Source organism: Passer domesticus, chromosome 5 (genome assembly GCF_036417665.1).
Source record: "Passer domesticus isolate bPasDom1 chromosome 5, bPasDom1.hap1, whole genome shotgun sequence".
NCBI classification, from domain to species: Eukaryota; Metazoa; Chordata; class Aves; order Passeriformes; family Passeridae; genus Passer; species Passer domesticus.
Genome location: NC_087478.1, coordinates 34,376,221 through 34,399,539, shown reverse-complemented (window position 1 = coordinate 34,399,539; position 23,319 = coordinate 34,376,221). Strand labels below are relative to the sequence as shown.

Genomic DNA, 23,319 nt, shown 5'->3' with positions numbered 1-23,319 from the left:
CAATACAGCCAAGAAGCAGAAAGAGAAGCCCTCTTTTCACAGTGAACCTGCAGCTGCATCACATCCATGTTATTGCCTGAATGCACAAAGCAGTGGAAATAGGCTGAAAAAATAGTTGTTTTAATCTATCTTTTAACATCCTGGTATTGAACACCATCTAAGATCTAAACTGGCCAATGGAATATGAACAAGTATGCTGTTCCTCCCAACAATTCAAGTTTAGCTTGTGGCTATATAACATGGCAATCAATTTAAGGCTTTGGCCAAGTTAAGCAAACCTACATCTTAAAAAAAATAAGACTAGAGAAATCAGCTTGAAATAAATTTTCATTTTAGAGTAGAGCAATTTATCATTTTGATCATATTACAGTAAAAATTTATCTGAGTCAAGCTATTTTCTGTTATCTTGGGCAGAATAACACTTTGTCATAATGCCGACTTTTTCATGGACTCTCACTTTCAAGCCATCTCAAGACAAGAAACATTCCATATCCTCCACAACTCTCAAAATCATCTCTATCTCATTCTGCTCAATACAGGGGCCAATGACAGCTCCAAAAAATGCAGGAGCAAAGAGTGTACACTGTTATTTGATTAAAAAAGCCTAAATTTATTAGACAGCTATATCACTGAGATGTACAGGCTTGACTGTATGGAAGGAAAATCCTGGTGTTGAGCGGAACCCTCCAAAGAATAGCAGAAGCAAGTGCCCAGCACTATAAGAGCTAGTGAGCTAGTTTGGGGACCTTGTTGAGCTTGCACAGCAAGTAGTGCTAAGGATTTTGGTCATCATCTGCAACTCCTTGACACAACTGTAGTAAAAGTTATCTTCATAGCATGATGGACTTCCCAACTTCTCCTAGGATTTGATGCAGACTAAGATTAGTAAAGTCAGTGAAATGTAAATAGTTAGTAAATTAGCATATTCTAATAAGAAAAGTTTTAAGCAGGTTAGGATTGTGCCTGAAAGCCTGCTCAAAGTTAGTTGCATTCCCTTTAATGAACGAAAAACAGTATTTCACAGAAGTAAGAACAACCCAAGAAGTGATATTAGAAGTCCTGAATTGCCATTGCTGAGGCTCTCTAGCAACTCAAAGGAAAGCTTAACTCAGCATCTTACTCAGCAGCCTACCACCAGCAACCTCAGTTTTTCCAACATTCCTTTTTTTTCCTACTTCTCCTTTTCATTCCATGAAAAGCAGGAAATGGGATGTGGCTGGCTCCAAGTTTTATTCCCATACTCTACTATTTGTATCATTTAACTGTTTTCAGCTTATGGAGATTCCTGACCTGCATTCTTACATTTTTCATCCTGACAGTATCCAACATTTTTGGAGACCTCTATTTGAGATCTAACCACTTTCCATAATCCATACCTTTCTGCAAAGCTTTCTTCATCTGGTTTGGAAACGAAAGTAGAAATATAATCACTAAGTTCTTTAAGAACTGTAGGTGGTTTTCTATGTGGCAGAATGCAAAAATGCCTGTCCACAAAACATGTGAATACTGAAGAAAAGCATGTAATATAATCAAGGTAACACTCAATTACTTGACTGCTTCAAAAGACCATCCCATACAGTTAATCAGGCCATTGGATACCCCTATTTTGGAATCATGTGCAAGATCACTGCTAACCAGATGAAGCCATCTCTCCCCATCTTTGCAGCTAGTTACACTCATCTTCAAATACAACACGTTGCATGTCCTTGTCTGAATCAGTCTATCCCATCTTTTATAGCTTCTGAAGCAAAGTCTAAGTGCAGTATAGTGTCCATAAATAACACCCAGCAGAGAGACATACTGCTGCATTAAAGCTGTTGGACTTTGGCTTGTTGGATTTTATTTCAGCAAGTGATAAAGTTTCATAGGCAGCTCATGTATTCATAGTAGCAGCATCAAGACTGTGAGCAAGCACTTGAAAGTTGTTTTAGAAAGGTATTGTACAAAGTGCTACCATTTTATTTTAGTATGTATGTGAGTAATCTCTGTCAAGATACACCCTGAGGAAGTGTGCTCAGTGTTGATTTACACATGCTATAGTGGGTGTCTGGCTATCTGCCCCACAACAGAGGTACTTCCTAAAGACAGCCAGCCTTGTTCTCTTTCACTTCTCAGAAGAATGAAAAATAGCTTACTTGTTTACAGCCACAAAAATCAGCAATAAGAAAACAGTTCTCCTTCAGAAGCACAAACCAGGCAATCTAGATCAATTGCAAAATTCAAGACGCTTGAAAAGCAAGTCACATACTAGTAATGCCAAGTTACTTGAGTAAGATCCTGCTCAAATATAGAAAACCAAGCTATTTGTGCTTTTCTGTATATCAAGAGCAAAAAACATTCTTGCTATCTTTGACAAAGATGCTTTTTCCTGCAACTGTTGTATTTTGTCTGCTAACAATGAAAAGCTGAAGTCTTATGTAAATCAGTCTAAACAATTAATGTTTTCACTTCTGTCTTCAACCAGCTTCCCTGACTTCACAAAGCTATACTTTTGTCCAGTTATATAATGATACCCTGCAAACACAGGTTTTAAGTTCCATAAATCAAGTCCAACCAAACCACAGCTTAGACAGGAAGGTTTCCAGTGAATATTTATGTTGTAACTTAAGTAAGAAAAGTAACTTCAGAATTTATTTTAAAAATATTTCACTAATAGCAAGCAGAACCCTTGTAGTATTACAAAATTGCAGACTTCTTTATCCCCACCTAGGTTTTCAGTAGTAATAGTTTTAATTCCGTAAGAGACTTATGAGCTAGTATCAACATGCCTTAGTTTTGTAATTGACAGAAGTCACATGGGATGCCCCTACCACACAATACACTAAAAACTCTTTAGCTGCAGGCAGAAAGATACATTCTACACACTGCTTCAACTAAGTCGAGTTGAAGTTGGGCTGTTTGGGGTTTTGTTTGCAGAGATGGAAAAAAATTAAATTTGAATCAAAAAACCTTAAACTGAGGCAATTCCATTCTTGAACATCAAGACTTGGCAATTTCACTCTTCATCTATTGTATCACTTACAAGGCTGATTGTCAGATACCAGTGTTAGATCAAACCGATCTGATTTTCAACTTTGTCAGAGCTCACTGTTTTTAGATATGTGAAAGGTAACAGTGTTGCTACATGTTGACACATAAAATCACAGATTTTAGGTTCACACCAAAGCTCTGCACAGCCAAGAAACTTTATCTTCACTAGCACAACAGACACCTTTCTCCATCATGCACACAAACACATCAGAACAGTACAGTAATGGTAGTCTAAGAAAAAGTATCTACACCACAGTTAAGGCAGAAAAGGAGAAAATGCACCATGATCAGTCGGTATCAAAGCCCTCTATTATTTCAGAGAAAATAAAAATCAGATTGAAGACAGCACACTTCTTATACAGACGAATTCATTAGTACTACTTTTTTGTGTATCAGACCATACCCACACCATTCAGTGCATTCATATGCAATACTAAATCTACCTTTCAGAAAAAGGAAGGCCAAGGATATTCTACTTTGTCATAGACATCACCTTTACTGTTTTTCCAAGCATGACAACTTAAGTAAAAAAAAAAATCAGAGCACAAAATATTTTGAAGTTTCAGCTACCACCACTTGTGTTCTTTTGTGATAGTAGTTTACACATTTTTTTCTGAAACCCTCCTCCTAAAACTTAAATGGGCTTTTTCAAAACACTTTACAGGAGAAAGAGCAAGTTGGGAATAAGTTCAATTCTGCCTCAAGTCCCCTTAGTTATAGCTACATCTGGCAAGTTTCACATCTTCAATTTAATCACTCCAAATTAGAAATTCTAGTTAATGCCAATTAATTGTTCACTCAAGCCCTACAGGGAAAAAAAAATGCTCATGAATAGTTTATAATGCTGTCTTTGGAAACAAATGTATTGGAGCAGCTAAAGAGTTTCCCATGCATCTGGTTTACTGGCTACCAGATAGATGAGGGCTGAAGTTGCTTTGACTTTCTGGGGTTCTTCTGAGAGAACAAAGTAACTGCAGAGGCAAGGTATGTGCATGCACCAGCTGCTTTAGCTGCAAGTCAAACAAACCTCAATGTTAAACAGCAGTTTACAGAAGCATTTTCTTCCAGTAAGGGGATACTCTAAATACTGCTGCTTGCCAGAAATGGATTAAAGAATTGCTGTAGCTATGGATGTACCCAAAACAAAGCTGTTTTCAGGTAGGGGAATAGAATGAGCAATTTAACAGTGCACATGAAAAGCTTGCATCTTTCACTGACTTATTCACTTCACAATCACAGACAAGACTGATGTACATATTTCTGCACCTGCAACTGTAAAAGCAGATAAAATATTTAATATGTAATTTACAATGTATTTTATCAGCTTGGCATACAGATGAACAGAATATATCAAAGTAGTTGAGTTATAGGCTTGTGGAGGCCCTGCAAAAATATTAATTCAGATATCTGCTAATTTAAAAAAAATCAATTTGCATTTTAGAAGTGATACAATTCCATCTACCACAAAGTACAAAGAGCTGCAAAAACGTATACCATTCCAACAACAATGTATATAAGTTATTAAATAATGATCTGATTTAAAAGAATATAAATGAAGCCTTTAAGTAGGTCTTTTCTACATGCATATTATTCCTTATTAAAGAAAAATATGTAAAAAGGCCATTGGTAATTGCTTTGTTAACCACTGTAGAAAACGCCAATTCTCTGGTCACAGACGCCACTAGTTTAGCACTTAAGGTCTCTGCAGTGTTACATGTGATTATTTTTAAATACTGTTAATTCTATTACTCCATTGGTAAAGAATGTGTGACTTGGAATATGGCAGTCTTCATATTGAGAGGGCAGTGATGCACAGTTTTATAATTATCCAGAAGAACAGCACCCTCCACTGCTCTGTACTTGTGGCTCATCATCAATGATCTGTACACCTCGCCTTGCTATTCCCGACTGACTGGAGCCATTGCCTCTTGCTCTTTCATCCACTTGAGCAGTTTCTATCATTCCTGTAAAGAAAGAAGTGTATTAGATGACATTCCATTGTATTTTTACATTAATACTCTGCTCTCCTAATCTATCTGAACTATATGCACAGAGAGAAAAGTTCAGTAAGAGCGGTTCTCCTATTTGTTATGCAGAACTAAGTACTCAGGTATCACATGGCATAGCTGCAACAACATATTAAACTCTTCTCTAAAGCATCCAATATATAAGAGCTCCTGGTAACTAAGGGAGACTGTAGTGATCCTCAGGTGTCCTAGAGTTAGCAACTTCAAAAGCTAGATTTACACACCCATATCAGTAACACTGTTAAAAAAAACCCAACCAAACAAACAAGAAACTCTGCCCTCCCAAAAAATCCCCCCCCAAAAACCCAAAGCAACTACCTCTTCAGAAATGCATGAGACCTTTTCCTTAAATTCTTTTATCACATAAATACAAGGATGATTTGCTTGTATTGGATTTTATCCCACATTCCACGATCTTTACCATTTAAAATTTCTGTGTAAAATTTGCATCATTAGAGCTTTGAGTTTATGATTTGTAATTTGAGAAGAATTTTGGAATAGTATGAAACAGGACTAGAAGCAAGCAGTGGTGAGACCAGTAACATGAAGTTTGATTTAGGTTACTACTTATGCGTGGTAAGTGGAACAGCAGTCAGTGCTCCAACAAAAGACCAAGACATTTTTGGAGTAGAGCATGAATTTGCAATATTGTAAGCATCCATACATCAGGTTTCCAGAGCTGTTACAGAACTCAAGTGACTGAAGTAGACTGAAATTAACTCAGTTCTAAGTAGTACTTTACTCTCAAACTTTTCTGTATGGCTTGAAAAGCATTTCTGAACCCTGAAGCATTTTACAAATGAGCTCCTTACCAACAAACTACATAATACTTACTTTTGCAAAGGTCAAGAAACAGTTCTTCAATTCCTTTGTTCTGTTTAGCTGACGTATGATAATGTTTTGCTCCAACAGACTCAGCATACCTGTAGAAATACAGATACGGAGCTGCATTGTAGTAAAGGACTCAATCTTTCTAAGCCACTTTACATAAAGGAATAAGATGATCACAAGAGGTTTTATTCTGACTTCAGAGCTAATCTACACATGCTTATTTCATACAAAAAAAAAAGGAGATGTGTGTTTAAAACAGCCAGGACTGATGCAACACACTAGATGAAATTAAGAAAATTTCACGTCTAGAAAGGGATTTAAACTGTAAATGTTGACTTTAATCACAAACAACTCTCAAGCTACAGTTTGGTCGGCCAGGACACCCTGTGACTCAGATACTAACAGAACACTCAACAACTGGCAGGCATAAGCCAGCAGTGCCTAGCTGGCTGCTATGTTAACAGCATCACGAGTTTATTACTCCAGCATAATTCTGCAATGACTGTTTCTATTAGTAATAGGTGTGACTTACATTTCTGCTTCTTGCACTGAAACATGTCTCTCTTTTTCCAAGTCTATTTTGTTACCTGTTGGAAAAGAAGTTAATCTTTTAAGACTTTGTACTCTAAAATTACCCAAAAAGAAAGCAGACATGTAATCATGGTACTCCATTTTCTGAAGCTGTCCCAGTAAATTCCAGCTCTTACACAGATCTCACTTTCAAGAACACTATGATTTGAGAATCTCCTTTCACACAAGCATTTACAGGCTAAAAGGTGTTACTTCATTAGAGAGATCAGGACAGCTAAATGCCTCCACCCAGTTCAGCCTTTTGCCCTTTTTTTGTGATTTATTAGCGCCTTCCATGTGCTGCAGAGGTAATTTTTGTAATGTCCACATACCTATCTCATGGAAGTGTTTTAATAATCAGATTTTATTTAAATCTAAACCCAGCACTTCTGTTGTATTCCATTTGCATTGAAATTTCCAATCTTTAAGATTCACTCCAACCTGCAAGCACTTAATTATCAAAACAGACAAGAACCTATCTATGCCACTGAGAGAAGCCATGAGTTTGAATACTTGAAAGAAGGATAATATACATTTTTTTGTTAAACTACAGTCTGTACCATGCACTTCCAATAGTGTATAATTAAACAGCTTATTTTTTCAATCAAACGCTTATTTTCCTCAATGTGATCTACTGAAACTTCTAGATCCAGTTTAATTCTAAATATCTAACATAGGCTTTACCCCTTCACATGCACAAGTTGTCAAAGCAGCATTTGGGAGATGCTATTAATCAAGAGATGTTTCCAAATCAGTCATGTTGAAAAAGACTTACCTACTATACATAAACAGATTTCATTTCCCAACATTTTTCTTAATTCCTTAACCCAGTTTTTTACCTGCAGAAAGAAGAGCAGTGAGCTTGTTTTCACTTGATATACATCTTAGATATCTATCTCAGGCAGCATGGAACCATCCCCTTTCCTTTATTAACCATCTTCTCTAAATTTAAAGCAAATAAGTTCAGAGCAACATAAATGAAAAAAAAATATTCTTCAGATTGCTACACATGGCCCTTGTTCAGCAGGTTTTACTTCACAGGTGAGAGCAAATGACTTACAGGAAACAGTTCAATTGCTCAAGAAATGTAACTCTCCACACTCAATATAGCAAGTTCACTGCATGGGCCACTTTAGGTCAGACATGAGCTCTTTCATCCACAGGCACTTACTGACAGACCACAAATAGTACTTTAGAGGTAAACCCAAACTAAGCTTTTCAGGTTAGATTCTAACTATAACAAATGATTATTTAATGAGAGAACAAATGGGACAAGCATGTCGAGTCAGCTGATGGTAGGGTATCTGTTAAGAAATCTGTTGTCATGAAAAGTTTGAAAATTGTATGATCACTGCATTGACTTAGGAACTGCTATTTTAAGGGAATAATTGTGAAGAGAGGCAATCACTTCAAGAATCTAAAAATAAGTTAGGCTACATGATCCAGCAGTACTTCTGCAGTAATTTCTGTAAATCACCTTTCCCTCTTTTTCTGCACATTTAAATGTTTTGGTATCACAGGGTTTTACTACGTAGGACTCAGCATGAAAAGAAACAAGTTGAAGTAGTGTCCACAAGTCACCACCATTCTGCAGGTGGCCACAAGTGTTTAACTGCTAGCACAAATGCTTGACTTGCTCTACACCACACTATTTAAATTAGTTAAACTGTTGTGGATCTGTACCCTTAGACTATTTCTATCGCTGCTAACCCAAGCCTTGCCCATGCAACCACACTTTCTCACTTCTCTCTACACAGAAGTCCAACTGGTTTTGCTGAAATTTGCTTAAAAAAGTGTCACCAGTTTTCAGCAGAAAAATCCTATAGAGTGGTAGCACAGGTTGACATAGAGTGGAAAAAACCAATCAAACTGATCACCTAACAGAGCCATAAAATAATTAGCCATCAAATGACATGTTTTGATGAGGATTTGACAACAAATAACTTATCACAGAGAAGGTAATGTCTCCACTATCATGTACTGCAATTTCAGAGTTCTCAGATCTGTAAAAGGTCATGTCACTTAGTATCTTTTAGTAATTTGGTTTATACAGTAAAGGTCAGTATGGCAGACCATGACAACAGTCCATGTTTATGTTTACAGCCTGTCACAGGTAATTTGCACAGCTGCATCACAGATTATTCTGAGTTCAAGGGGACTCACAAGGATCACGAAGTGCAATTCTTAAATGAAAGGCCCATACAGGGATCAAACCCACAACTCTGGCATTATTTGCACTGTGCTCTAAGAAACTGAGGGAATTCTTTGGTGTTCTTGGAATAACCTGATAGCAGGGAAGTCAGTCTTCAAAAGAATACTAATACGCTGTATACTTCCACTGCATGATCTACATTTGCAAATGTAAGATATATTGTTGAAAACAGAAGACTTCTGTTTACATATATCACAGATTGTCTTTCAACCAGTTTACAGTTTAGATGTAAAAGCTGCCCAGTACCTTTTGAAAAGAGTCTTCATCTGTTATATCATATACTAGAATAGCGCCATTAGAGTCCCTGTAGTAGATAGGCCCCAATGCGTGAAATCGTTCTTGACCAGCTGTATCCTGCATTTAAAATACACTTGTTAGCATTAAGACAAAGCAAGCAATACTTCAAGGAACTCCAAATACTTTATTAAGAAGTGCCTAGCACTTGTGATATAGTGAGCCCAAGTAACTTTTTTTTTTTTAAGAAAAACATTTTAATTAGCTAAGGAGGAAAAAAACAGAAACATACCCATATTGCAAGGTTTACTCTTTTCCCACCAATATTTAGTTTCTTCGTAAGAAAAGATGCCTGGAAAGCAAAACAGATTAGAGTTAAGTTTTACACACCAAATACATAATTCCATTTGAAATTAATTAATAAAGCATCAGAATCAATAAAAAACAAATTTCCAGATTGAAAGACTCAGTAAGCAAGAAGGCTATATCAATACTAAGCCAGTTAGTAAATTCATTACAGTTTGCCAGCATTCTATTCTAAATAAATTTGAGTTAAGCCAATAATTTACTACATCTTTCTGCAGTTGTTTTGAATGATTTGGGAAGGATGAGCTGTGTGGAAAGACTCTGAATTCACAACACTGATAAGCCTAAGCTGAACACAAAGCATTTCACAAGACTATGCGAAGTCTGGGTAGGAACAAGCCTAACAGGATTTTTAATCTGTAGGAATTAGGCAAAGTAGTTCACTATTACTAAGATACTAGAACCATAAACAATTGTTTTATTTTATCACTAAATATCTTGGAACATTATTATTTCACAAGTTTCCTTGTCTGTAACTTTTCCCTTTTTTGCTGAAGTGAGCCTACAACTCACCCTCATCTGTTTTTTGGTTCTGTATTTTTGTTTGTGTGAGCTGAGAAGCCTCAGAATAAGCATAAAAGCTGCTTTAGAATTCTACTACTTGAATTTCTGGAAATATTTTACAGGACCAGAGCACATTGCAAGATTAATCTAATTTCAGTAACTTGAGTAGGTCTATTTTCCTCCAAATTTGCATGATTCACATTTTCAGACACCACCTCAGTTACCAGGTCTGTAATTTGACAGCTAAAAAGGGAATATAATTTAACACAAGTTTAATGAACCAGAACAGGGTCTCAAGGTGTTGATGCATTAGGAACTTGCTCTCCCCATTCTAAAGATTAGCAGTAACATGTTATATCAAACAATTCAGTTACCAAGGGCTAACTTTTTTCTTCTGCCTTAAGTTATAGGGAATTTTCATTTCAGTTTTACCTCAGTTTGCATTTGGGTTCAAACAAGTACTCAGTGGTATTTTATGATACATTCATCACAGATTATTTTAGGCTGGATTGCAGCAGCTCCTCAAGAGGAGTTTTCTGTACAAGCACTGACCAGCCACAGAACCAAGAGTCACATGTGTGGAAAGTGCCATGGGCCAGACAAGCTGCTTGAACCAGCTTGCTGCTTAACTACACAAGCAACCAGAATGCACACAGGAGACCACAGCAGTTCAATGCAACCAGAATGCACACAGGAGACCACAGCAGTTCAATGCAACCAGAATGCACACAGGAGACCACAGCAGTTCAATGCACACCAGCTTAAACTGCTGTCGAAGTGCCTTTCGGGAGTGCTGCCTATGTTACAGTTGAAGTAATTCAACATTCAGTTGCTAGAGCAGCTCCTGCTCTTCAGCTACTTCCCTGGCATCTGTATGAATCAAGATGAGATGACTAAAAAAACCTTTTTCATCTTTAAGGTGTACCTTGCCCCAAACCTTCCCACAAAGTCTGCTAAAAAGAACAGAGAGAGAGAGATCACAAACCAGAAGAAAAACAAACACTTTCCAAGAACAGATAGCAAAGAACTGATCACTACAACCCTTGTGTTCTACATAACTAAAGCATTAGCACTACACTACCCTCTCAGTCTACAGTGAGGGGACTCACTGTAGTGTCAAAAGTCTGGAAAAACTTCCAGACAGCATTTGACCCTCTAACCAACCCGCAGAAGAGTAACAAATCTTCAACATCAGAAAACTTTTCTTTCTTTAATTAAAAACTCTAGAGAAAGTAGTTGATGGCTTTAAAACAGCTGTCCCTAAGGATTAACTCATCAGTAGTCTTCATTGTTTGCTGTGTTACACCACAGTTTAAAGGCCAGAAGCTTGGAGGCAACTTCAGAAGTTGTAATTCACCAACAAACACTTGGGCCACAGGGAGAGAAGCTATTGTTTGACAATATTTTATTTATCTGCTGTACTACAGTACTCAATATTCTACTGCAAATCTCAAAGGAAAAGCTCTTCTGAGCAATGCTTTCTTTTGTCATAAAACCAACAATCCAAATCCACTTGGTTGATGTGAATTCTGCACAAGTGTTTGAGACTCAACTTCTGAGCAGAAAAAATCTTTCATAGAAAGGGGATTTATATTTAAAAACACAAAGAACTCAGTATCCATAAAGTAATATCACTGTATCTTTAGACAACAACTCAGTTAATAGCACAAGTATAAGTCCTATCTGACAGAGCAAAAACTAAAGTAGGTTTATCTACATAGGTAAGTTTTGCTTCAGTATAACCTGTCCTTCAGGTACTACAGCTTTTAATAGGAATACTGTCTTTTATCACTCAGATATAGATTTTCAATAAAGACTCCTACATGCAACTCAGGCTTTTTTATATTGCAAAAACATCCACAACCACAGGAGACTGTGGCAAGGGTATTTAGCACTGGGCTATCATACTTGCTTTTGTATTAAAACTTGATGTATTTGTAATGACTAATTTTTAGTCTATCTAAAGTCTTCAGTCCATAATCAAAAAAGGAGAGACATTATCCTCTATCAGATACCCTGATAACAAGCAGGTTTGTCAGATAAGATTGGAACTTGATATTTGAAGCAGTCACTGTTAGTAATGAGCAGAAAGCTTTGTGAACATGCTGAGGAACCATCAATACTATACTACAGATTTAATTCTTCATTCTTATTTTGTTCATATACTTGAGGAATACAGTTAGCAGGCTCTGCTCATTAATTAGTAGGTGTGGGTACGTGTGGTGCATTTGCCATCAATAAAACGTATTTTTACATCCACAGTGGCAAACATGCCAAAGACAAATCAGCTAATACCTTTTCACCTTTCAACTCACATATACCCCTCCCAAGCCATTGTGAGCTTAGTGTGGGAGAAAAAAAAAAAAAACAACAAATAACCAAGTGAATAGCAGGACAATGCAGTTTTTAGAAATTTGGGAAAACACAAATATAAGCAAGAGCCTCAACTTCTGTTTTGAGATAGTTTAGAGAAAAAGCCAGTTGCCAAGATTTTAAAGTCTGTCAAGTTTCCAAATCAAATTATTTGACTACCTACAGGGCATTAGGTAATTGCACACAGAAAAAGCTTCAACATTATCTCTAATGTTCATAAAAATTACTGAATTGAGTACTAGAAGTCTGAGTTGTGACTCAATTTACAATCAGCAGCTATTCTCCATATCATTTCAATTACTATGACAGGTCATTTTTGCTAGGACTTTCAAAAACTCACAGGAACATGGTTAATTGAAATATAAGTAATTTCAAACAACTCTTTGAAGCTTCTAATTTTCATATTTTGACTCTACTGTCTTATGACTGGTTTGAAAAATACTTAGGCGCTTAGAAAAGAATAATGCAATTATAAGAGCTAAAATTCCAATCTTTTGATGTGGCTGTAGGAAATATTTTCTTTCTTTTAATTCGTTCTTCTATGAGTTCAGGTTTTTATGCCCACCAGGCCCTGCTAGGAGCTGATAAAGAGGCTTGAGTAGAACACAAGGAAGACACAGCTGGAAGAGTCTCCAAAAGTCACTGAACAAAGGCAGGTGTGTGGCATCTGCCCTTGAGTGCTTCGTGTTCAAAAGAAGCAGGTCAGGCATACAAACACTGCATAAAGCACTGAACTTCCTTATATTGTCTTTCAATCACCCCCAGCTATCTTGAGAACCAAGACAGTTTTTCCAGGTTATGCCAAATCCATCAAAGCAATCAGGAACTCTATGATTACAACCACATCAGCAGCTCTCTTGGGTTGGATATTCTGCAATCCTCCACACATTTATGAGAGTAGTATTCAAAAGTTGTATTTACGCTGAGTAATTAAATAATAAAAAGTATCTACCCAATTTAAAAACTCAATAGTTTGACAGTAGGTTTACTATTAAGAATAATTCCAGCACAGTTCACTTGATAGCAATTTATATATTATTATTGTATGAAGATGAGGGCACTTCAATATTTCAAACAATGAGAACCAATTCTAACTGCCCTGCCAGGTCTGCCTACAGGTTATGAATTATATTAATTGTGTGCAAAAACCCCTACTTTTCCTGCCTCAGCTTTTCCACAATGTTGTAACTAGATGCTTTCTTCAATGAATCAGTAGCTACTTTCAATTCAGCATGCAGATCATCAACATCTTAAGTAAATGACTTGATACTAACACAAACTACAGCAACACATCCCAGCAGCCCCCTAAATCAGAGGCTCCAGTGCACTCCGGTTGGCATTGAGAGAGGGGAGTGGGGAGGGAGGAGAAACTGCTCCCTTTTAGTCGAAGTCTTCTGTTACCAGCACCAAAGAAACTAACCTATTTCAGTATAAAAAGAATTACTTCACAGTAGAATAAAATCACTAGAAGTTTCCAGAAGGTTACAGTCTCACCACCCTCTTTGTTGCAAACATACTGGAATAGAGTACCATGCAATACTTTATTTTTTAAGTTAGAGAGTATTGTGGATGGAGAGCCTCTTGCCTCAGTATCTAGTGATCTCCTCATATGATTCATCACTGTCACTCCTTTGCTGGACCAGGAGCAAAGTATTTATCTAATTTTGGCTTTATTGGAACAAAAGGAATTTGGTGCATTACTTTGAACTGTTGCCATGAAACAAAGCAACCTTATCAGATTAAGCCTTTTATCTTAAAAAAAAAAAACAAAGGATGCTTTGCAAACATGTTACTTGATTACTTAATCAGATATTCTAGTTTCTCTTCTCATCTGATTTTTAAGCTATCTTTTAATTTAATAGTGGAAGAACTCACTTCAAATTTTTTTTTCCTAGAATGGTAAGATGTAGGGAAATAAAAATAATAAAGATAATACTTAACAGTGCACATGATGCATAGTAAGATTCAACAGCAATTGACACTGTATTTCACATATGCATCAGTAAGAAGCATACATGGCCAAAGGGGCTCAGAAAAGAAAAGCAAACAACTTGATAAGCAATGAGCAGTCAGTTAAAAGACACAGGTAGCAACCACAAACCTGGTTACAGTGGAGAAATGAAAGCTCAGTAGGAGCTGCAAGCACGTGCTTCCACTCCTCAACACACCCCTCTCCAGACAGTCAAAACCAAAAGCTCTGGGCCACATTATCTACAGACATTTCCTACCAGCATTTTGGAGCAATTTAAAAGTGTGTTTCATGGTATTTATGACCCAAGTCTGTATTCCAATGCAGCTTTTGTTCATAATTTTAGGTTTTCCACTACAGACTGAAAGAACAAAAAAACCCAAACAACAAACATAAGCCTCACTACCTAGCAATCTACTTGGACCTACTCTTAAAACATGGGATATGAGAATTCAGCTACACGTGACCATTTTCATGCACTTCAATGATTGTTTGCTCACTGCTACACTTCTGCTGCACCTCGGACACCTACAAGCTACCAGGCAACTCTCTGGCACGACAGCTACAATCAGTGTCCTATAAACACCTTGCCTAGTAAACCCAATAGTTTAACCCAAAAGCTGGGTATGAAGACAGGACAACAAAGTCTAAAACATTCTTTTTACCTCTTCACAGCAAAAATGGAGTAATGTTACCTGTTTATTAAACATTTCCTGTACTGCTTCTAGTATATCTATAATGCTTTCATTTTACAGAAAAGTTTCACTATTAATTACTTCTGAGATACAAAATTCAAGAAGCTTCCCCTAAATGCATGGGAGTGGCACATAGCTTAAAACTCTTCTCTTTTTAACACCACCTACTATTTTTTCTGTACTTCAAGAAATTCAAAATTAGTTCAAAACCCACTACTGGTCCACTAAGTGGCATGATTTATTTCTACATTTGAAAAAAGAAATATTAAGAGTGGCATACACTGAATCCACACTTCCACCTATGCAAGGTGACATCCTGAAAGACTTAACATACCACTAACAAAACGAACTTCAAAACGTGTTTTCTGAGACCATGTAGAGTAGAGGCAGCTTATTTTGTACCACGGCATACACGTCATCCACCACTAACAAGTAGGTCATGAAAAAACCCATTACTTTCAAGCAGGCACCCTGTCACATTTAATGTGTGGAACATCACTTTGTAGCTCTTTTATAACAACAGACAGTACTACTGAGAATCCAGCCAAAATTCAGGGAGCTGTCGTGACAAGCAGTTCAGCTTTAAGAACCTTTCCCATTATTAAATCATAAGCCCTAATCTCATAAACCATTTTGTGAAAGCTGTTCTCCTTAAACAGAAACGCTCGGATAGTGCTAACGTTAGGATCTGAGAACATGAGGAAGACTACGATTAACAGAAACGCAGCACGTATGAAACACTTAGTCATCAGTCCCCGAACAGCGATTACAATAACAACAGTACTTTTGCATCATACTTTCCAAGATTCAAATGAAGACATTCATATACGTAACTGGAAAAAACGGAGCAGTTAGTATGCAGAGTACACACGAGGCCTAAGCATACTGAAAGCTTAAATCTGAGGCGTGGAAATAAAGAGAAAACCGGCTTCCAGCGAAGTCGGCAGGGCACAGCCACCCCCAGCGAGCGGCGGCGCGTCCCGGCAGCCGCTGGGGCCGCAGAGCGGACACGGCCGGCAGCGCCCGGGGGTGCGCACGGTGAGGGCACGACAAGAGCGGGACCCCGCGCCCCGCCCGCCCGGCCCGCACCTGCAGCGTGGTGATGTGCTTGTCGTTGAACTTGTTCTCGCAGTAGCGCAGCACCAGCGAGGTTTTCCCCACGCAGCCCTCCCCGAGCAGCACCACCTTGAAGGAGAAGCTGCGGCCCCCGGCCGCCGCGCCGGCCCCCGCCGCCATCCGCGCCCCGCCGCCGAGCCGCGCCTCACATCAACGGGCCGCACCGCGGCGCCGCCGCCGCCCACCGGGACGAGGGCCCGCGGGGGAGAGGGGCCGGCGGGAAGGGGAGGCACCGGCGAGGCCGCGGAGACAGAGACCGGAGAGGAACACGGCAACCGAACCTGCCCGGCGGCCGCGGCCCCGCTGCCCCTAATGGCGGCTTCTTCCTCCTACGTCACGCACCGCCCGGTCACGCGCAGCCCCCGCCGCCAATGGGAGGGGGGGACGCGGCGGCGGCGGGAGGCCCCGCCCCCTCGGCGGCTGCTGGGCGGGCCCGGGGGCGGGGCCTGATCAGGGGGCGGGGCCTGATCGGGGCGGGGCCCAGGCCGGGATCTCGCGCGCGCCCTGCGCCGGTGAGGAATCGTCCCGGGATCCCGCGTTGAGCTTCCCTCCTGCGCCGGTGAGGAATCGTCCCGGGATCCCGCGTTGAGCTTCCCTCCTGCGCCGGTGAGGAATCGTCCCTGGATCCCGCGCTGAGCTTCCCTCCTGCGCCGGTAGGGAATTGTCCCTGGATCCCGCGCTGAGCTTCCCTCCTGCGCCGGTGAGGAATCGTCCCGGGATCCCGCGCTGAGCTTCCCTCCTGCGCCGGTGAGGAATCGTCCCGGGATCCCGCGTTGAGCTTCCCTCCTGCGCCGGTGAGGAATCGTCCCTGGATCCCGCGCTGAGCTTCCCTCCTGCGCCGGTGAGGAATTGTCCCGGGATCCCGCGCTGAGCTTCCCTCCTGCGCCGGTAGGGAATGGTCCCTGGATCCCGCGCTGAGCTTCCCTCCTGCGCCGGTGAGGAATTGTCCCGGGATCCCGCGCTGAGCTTCCCTCCTGCACCCGCCGAGCGCTCCCCGGGGAAAGCGATAGCCCCTAATAAACAGCAGCACGGGTTTTGTGTCACTTTCGTTCCTGTGAACTAAGCTACACTAGTCTCTAAATGTTTGCAAAATAAAAGTCCGTGATAAAGTACTTTAAAACAGGGATGTGGGAGCAGGTGAGGAAAAAGACACGAGGAAAACGTTCTCGGGTCGCGTTCCTCGCTTGCAGGAGTCCAGCAGAGTTTCGTACACAGGAATTGGATAACTGCCTTGTAAAACTGGGTGTTATCCTTAATTAAAAGCAATCCTCACAAACCGATCCAAGGACTGCAGCACAACCTCTCTCTAGTGATGACTTAGTGGCAAGAAAAATAGTGGCTGTGAAAAGGCTTCATAGTGCAATTTCTTTTTTCTCTGTCAGATAATATAATGCTCTGATGTATGAGAAGGAAAAGAGGAAAGAGCAGAGGATGCATCCAGGAGAACAAGGACTGGATTTCCTGGAGTAAGAAGCCTTGTCGCTGAATAGCATTACATTCACACAGAATGGATTGTTTTTGTTTCCTCCAGAGGTGAGGAAAGGAAACCTCTGCCATGGTGCAGAGTCAAACGATGCTTCCCACTGACAGTAGACTGCTGCAAGTAACTACAGTGTTCCATCCTTTCTGTTCTCCTCTCTGTGATTACTGATTTTGTTGTATGAGAAGTCCTGTACTTTCAAAACTTCAGTCACTTGTATTAAATAAAACTAAAAGGCTGGTCTGGCTGAGAACAGAAATTCTGTCAGAGCTGCCTGAAGTGTCACATTTCACTGTAATCTCATATAGGACTTGGTAAAATCTGTAGGTTTAACTATCTGTGACTGTTACCAAGTTATTTTAATGGTGTAAATTTAATTTGGGAAGTGTTCATTTGGTTTCAGAGAATTTGAGAAGAGAATGACTCTTTTACCTTCAATTTATTTTGCTTCCCCTTTTTACACAGCTTCCTAAAAACACTTGTAACAGACCTCCTGTGTTATCTGTGTTGCTGAACACATCTGCATGAGAAATGCCTTTCAAGATGTATTTTATATTTCACGAAGATACTACAATACTCTGTATTTTATTAAATAATAATTTATAAATTATTATTTATTACAACTTGTAATAATATTTATTATTATTACAAGTTGTACTGCTGTATCCATTGCCAGGACCTTTGAACATTTCTCATAATACTACTCAAGTGTTTTAATTCACAGGTGGTGTCATCTCTAAAAGTGAAAATAATGTTCTTCTTTCAGCTTGCATTATTAGATCTCCTTACAAAAATATTAAATGTGTTAATTCCACTGTGAACTTAAGTGTGTGCAGTAGCTGTCAGTGGAAATACTTAAGGTGGTCAGACCTATAACAGCATAAACAGCCCTTCCCAAGCTCCCAACACACAACTCATTTCTGGGACCATTATGTATTGAATATTATAAGGGTAGGAGTTGATTTGCAGGTAATGTCAGTCTTTTCTTCCATTTTTTCCTTTGGAGAATATTTCTGAGCATAATTTGATATACTTGAAGAACAATGTTCTGAATTTATTGGATTTCCTTGGAAAATAATCATATTACAAAAGCCAAATAATGTACAGTTGTATAAGATCAATGTCCATAAGAGTACAAGATGTCAAAAAAAGCAAGAAATCAGAAAGGGGAAAAAAACCAAACCCAATAATAACAACAAAAACCCCCTTAAAATGAACTTAATAAGCAGGCAGGTTCAAGAAAACCCACAGGGCTGTATTCACTTTGTGGGATATATAAAGAATGGAACTTTGCACCAGAATAACTTGCTGCTGTGTGGTACAGCAGGGATGGGGACATCAGTGGCACTTCAGGCTTCCTCAGACTGCTCAGGGTGGGAGAGAAGTGCAAACAAGGTCTTGCAGTGTGCTGACTGTGGGCCACAGCAGTAATAGTAAAAGGAAAGTTTCCATTTACTGGCTGATAAGCCAGCAGATTTTCCAAGAGCTTCTGTAAAGGAATGGGAACACAGAAAGGAAGCGTGGGTGCCAAAAGGGTTCCTCAGGGACATCCTAAAATCTACCAATTTCAGTGTTACTGAGCTACAGCTAAGCAGTGAGGAGAGGATAGACATGAGCTGCTGTGAGCAAAACGGGCCTGTTTGGAATCATGGAAGGATTGCTTAATCACCTATACATCTTCATCCAAATCCTCATCTGTGTAACAGCAACAGCCTGTCCACAGACCTGCTCTTTGGCAATGGTAATTGCCAAAGGCTTGCACAGCCTTCTGCACACACAAAAGCCCTGGTACACCCATCTTCACCATGGCAGTCACACCTTCAGCTGGGGGGAGGAGCAGATGATGACATAAAGAAAAGTAATGACACAAAAGAAAGACTAATAATTAAATGAAGCATTCGAATGTTATGTGTGCCAGTCAACAAAATCTAATGGAAAAATAGGTCTCATCAGAGAAACCTAAGATGACATTACAGTCTTTGGCTGTTCAAAGGTAAGGCCATAGCTGTACTAATTTTTTCAGGAGCTTGACTTAGTACCCACATGCTAACAATGGGAAAAAAATTATTTTTTGATGCATGAAAGACAAATTAATGGCATCAAGAACTGGATGAGCAGTTCAGAGTAGTTATTGGTGAGACAGTTGTCTTTGAAAACGGATGTTTCCTTTAGGGCCTTTTGGGTTTCCTAAATGGCCTGTAAAGTACATATAAAATCAATGCTAATCAAACTTGAAATGATATGGCATTGTCAGTGTGATAAACAGTGACAAGAATGGGGTATCCAGCAAAAACTTTATAAAAAGCTGTCATCTGAAAATGAAAAGTGGAAACATTATAAGGAATAAAAAAGTGTTACCTCATAGTCAATGTAACAAATTAGATATTCAAAACCTAGCAGGTATCTGACTGCAGCAAAAGGGCAGAGGTAATTCCTATATATTCCTTCCTTATTTCCTCTATATGAAATGAGGAAGTAATGAAGAAGTTTTTAATCTCAGAGCATGGTACTGATAAAACTTGTATTGGAATTTGGCACACAGTTTAAAAATAGGGCAGAGAAAAGCAAAGGGCTCACTTTGGTCAGCTCATCAGTGCTGTAGCAGGAACAGGCACAAGCAAAGAACTAATAGCAGGAATCTAAAAACAGACACATTCAGATTCAAAATGAATCACAAGTTTTTAATGACCGATTACCAATTGAAACAAATAATTCCTTATTTTCTGACAGCTTTGTTTGAGGGGTGTTGGGTAGCCTGGTGACATGAGTTTGGCCAGATACAGATTGTATTTCAGGCAGTCAGTCCCCAGGCCTAGTTCACAGGAGATTGACTATCTCTACCAGCTCTCACATCTAATAATAATATAAAATAATTTTATTTTTTTCGATAGTGTATTCATCATATTCACTGCTGAAAAAAGACAGGCAGAATTATTAATGGCCCAAATGAGAACCACATCTCACTAAAATGTAGGGCCTTTAACTAAGACTTCTAAAATTTAGAGGAAAACTTGTATTCTAAACATATACTTCATGGGAATTAATGGAGAAATCCTAAGACTACACTGTATGGTTTAAATTGAAGCAATTTAAAGTAGCCTTTAAAACAAGGAAAAAGACTTAATAAACCATTTTTTAAACATTATCATTCAACTCCTACCATTGATATAAAATATATTGCTGCACTCTTAAAATACATATGCATTTGCATACACTTTCCTTTGTGAAGGGTTCCTTGAAGTGTTTTGCTCAGCAGACACTGGTGATGAGCAGGTAAACAAAAAAGCAATTGTCAATTATCACCCTTGCTCAGTCCTGCATTTTAAAATTTTGTGTAAAGGACAAGTGACTGGACACCAGGATGATCATGTAAACCCTTAAAGCAAGTGCTTTCCTTTCTGTGACTGAACAAATGGAATTGAATCAGCTAGCCTATTCCTTTATTCATAACTTCTTCCCTTAGAAATTTCTAATTAAAGCCAGTGCTTCTTTTAATTACACTAAGTAACCCAGTTTCAAGAAAGTCAGATAGACAAAATGCAAAGAAGACTTTATCAAGGTCAAGTGCATATTACTTTCAGCAGAATTCTTCCCCTAAAACCAACATCTTCTTGCTGCTTTGCTTTGACAAATATTTTCTGTTAAAATGTTTGTATTTTGTTGTTAGAAGTGGGGAGCTGTAGTGATAGAAATATTGGTCACACTTTCTGTATAGAAAAGCACAAGGTTACTTTCCTGCTTTTGAGCTTTCCTGTCTGAAAAAAATTGGGAAGAAACCTATTCTAGGTACTCTTGGGTAGAGTAATAAAATAATCCTGGTGTGCATCTGTCTCTGTTGTGTCTTGATATGGCCTCACACAGGACTGATGTGTGATATGGACTCACACACACTGATGCTGTGATTCTGGGGAAGACTCTGAGCTGATTTTTTTAGAACTGCCTTCTAACCTTAAGGTAGATTCTGCATTAAACCCTCGTATATATCAGGGTACCTTAGCACTCCTCAGAATCCTTAATGCAAAAGTGGAGCTCAGATTTCGGCAACTTTCAGCCCCAGCTGCCAGTTTTTGTGGGTTTACATTTCACTTTTCCCAAAACCAGGATGGAAAGGGACACATTATAGGTCCCAGAGGACATCAAATAGCAGTTTTATATGACTATTTGCACTAGCAAAGAAAAATAATTGCACAAAACAGATCAGTCCTGTGCCATGCCCAGAACAGTAGACACTGAGTTTGTACCTGCTGCTATGAAAAGAGTTGTTGTTCTGTGGTTCCTCTTACTCACAGTCAGGATCAGAGTGGAGCTGTGGACTCCAGTCCAGGAGTTGGGGTGGTAAAACAGAGAAAGAGATAAACGAAACTGGAATTAAACCCAACCTGCTTTCTTCAAATAATGGCAGAAAAACAAACACAAGAGGATATTTAACAATTGTAAAAGACCTTTAATGATTACAAAGAACTAGGGAGAAAAATCCCAAAATAGCATATGTGCAGGAATGATTTTTGGACTTGCAGACTTCATTACATGGGCACAGACTGATACGTATGCATCCATTTTTTTGCCACTGGGGAAAAAACCCAAAATAGTTTAAAAAAAAAACTTTCTTCATTAGAGATAGGAAAGAAAAAGGTAAGGCATATAAATTTAACATCTAGATTACATTCTTATTTCAGGTGAGGTCTGAACCCAAGTGAAACATTTGTTAATCTACTCCAAACCAAACCAATTTGAATGTAAGTGGTGTATTACTCAAATCTGCAGGCAAACAATGCGAGAATATTATTGTTCATTTAACTTCAAACTCTAAAGAACTCCTTGAGTAGACACCACCAAGTGCAATGTCAGATGCTGAAACCCATGTCTTTGTTTTCTTATGGCACCTAGCAAAAGACAGTTTCCAGAATTCAGAGGTAAATAACACTCATGCTTCTCAACCCAATTAATTATGAATCAGCTCCTTTCACTTTTTCATTTTAAATTATATCAGGATGAGACATTTAATGGAATGAGATGATGTACACACCTGTTGGGAGCACCATAACCAGGGCATTTGGCTGTTTCAGGCAGACTGAGACTGCTGCTGCTTCGGGGCACCATTTGATCATAGCAGCTTTTGACAGCAGAATGAATTCAGGACTTAGGAAGTCAACAAGTGAAATAATGAAATATCAGGAAAGCAAGTGACAAAAAAAGTAGGATGACAGAAGTCATTGCTTTTCTAGTACTGGGCTGAACTCTGCATAAGCCAACGCAGCAAGAGATCTTTGCCAAGAAACATCAGAACACAGTCGCACAATTTTTTATGATGTCCTTCTATTTTCCCAACTTTGCAGCTAGGGCTGCAGCTGCAAAGACCTTAAAAAATAGTTACTGAAGATACTAAAGGGTATTGACAAATGAGCACCAGAAAACTTCTTACTACTTTCTACTGATGTTTCTGCTAATTGCAGGATGCATTCTGTTTTTTTAAACCACTGTCATCCTTGTTAATGGCGTGGGTTTGAACCTCTAAACCATTTTGGACAGTGATCACATTGCAGTATTTAACTCTGCTTGTTTGAACAAAGCCACAAAAAAGCAGCCACCAGACAAGAGAGGTGCAAACAAGTCATCCAAAGCTTCACAGGTGACTCAGCAGGTCCAGCCAGGTAGCTCCCTGCAAACAGGGAGTTGTTTCCATACCAGTGCTGTTCTCCTTTCCTCAGCATAGGTCAGGCTGGTTCTTCCACATTTCGGTTAATCCAGTCTTCACTTCTTGAATCTCAACTGGATTAGCAAACACTTGTCCTAGCTCTAAAATGGCAAATCCCAGAACAGCACAGAGCAAGCAATGGTGCTGGTTGGTTTGCTATAGGAGGATACATTTATTATGAAGATATTTTTCAAAGTGATATAGTGTATGACACTTG

General features: G+C 39.2%; 1 protein-coding gene and 1 long non-coding RNA gene across 2 annotated transcripts; one reads left to right on the top strand and one right to left on the bottom strand.

The window, feature by feature from the left end:
• Positions 1–1,817: 1,817 nt before the first annotated feature.
• RAB21 (RAB21, member RAS oncogene family) lies at positions 1,818–16,269 on the bottom strand. Its single transcript, XM_064419514.1, has 7 exons — positions 15,901–16,269; positions 9,197–9,256; positions 8,917–9,024; positions 7,234–7,297; positions 6,421–6,475; positions 5,892–5,980; positions 1,818–4,994 (listed from the first exon to the last, which is right to left on the bottom strand). The coding sequence occupies exons 1-7, from the start codon at positions 16,045–16,047 to the stop codon at positions 4,855–4,857; spliced, it is 663 nt and encodes a 220-aa protein (XP_064275584.1). The 5' UTR covers positions 16,048–16,269; the 3' UTR covers positions 1,818–4,854.
• Positions 16,270–16,577: 308 nt separating this feature from the next.
• Positions 16,578–17,957, top strand: LOC135301327 (uncharacterized). Its single transcript, XR_010363075.1, has 2 exons — positions 16,578–16,862; positions 17,310–17,957. It is a non-coding gene; the product is annotated as an uncharacterized LOC135301327 (long non-coding RNA).
• Positions 17,958–23,319: the final 5,362 nt, after the last annotated feature.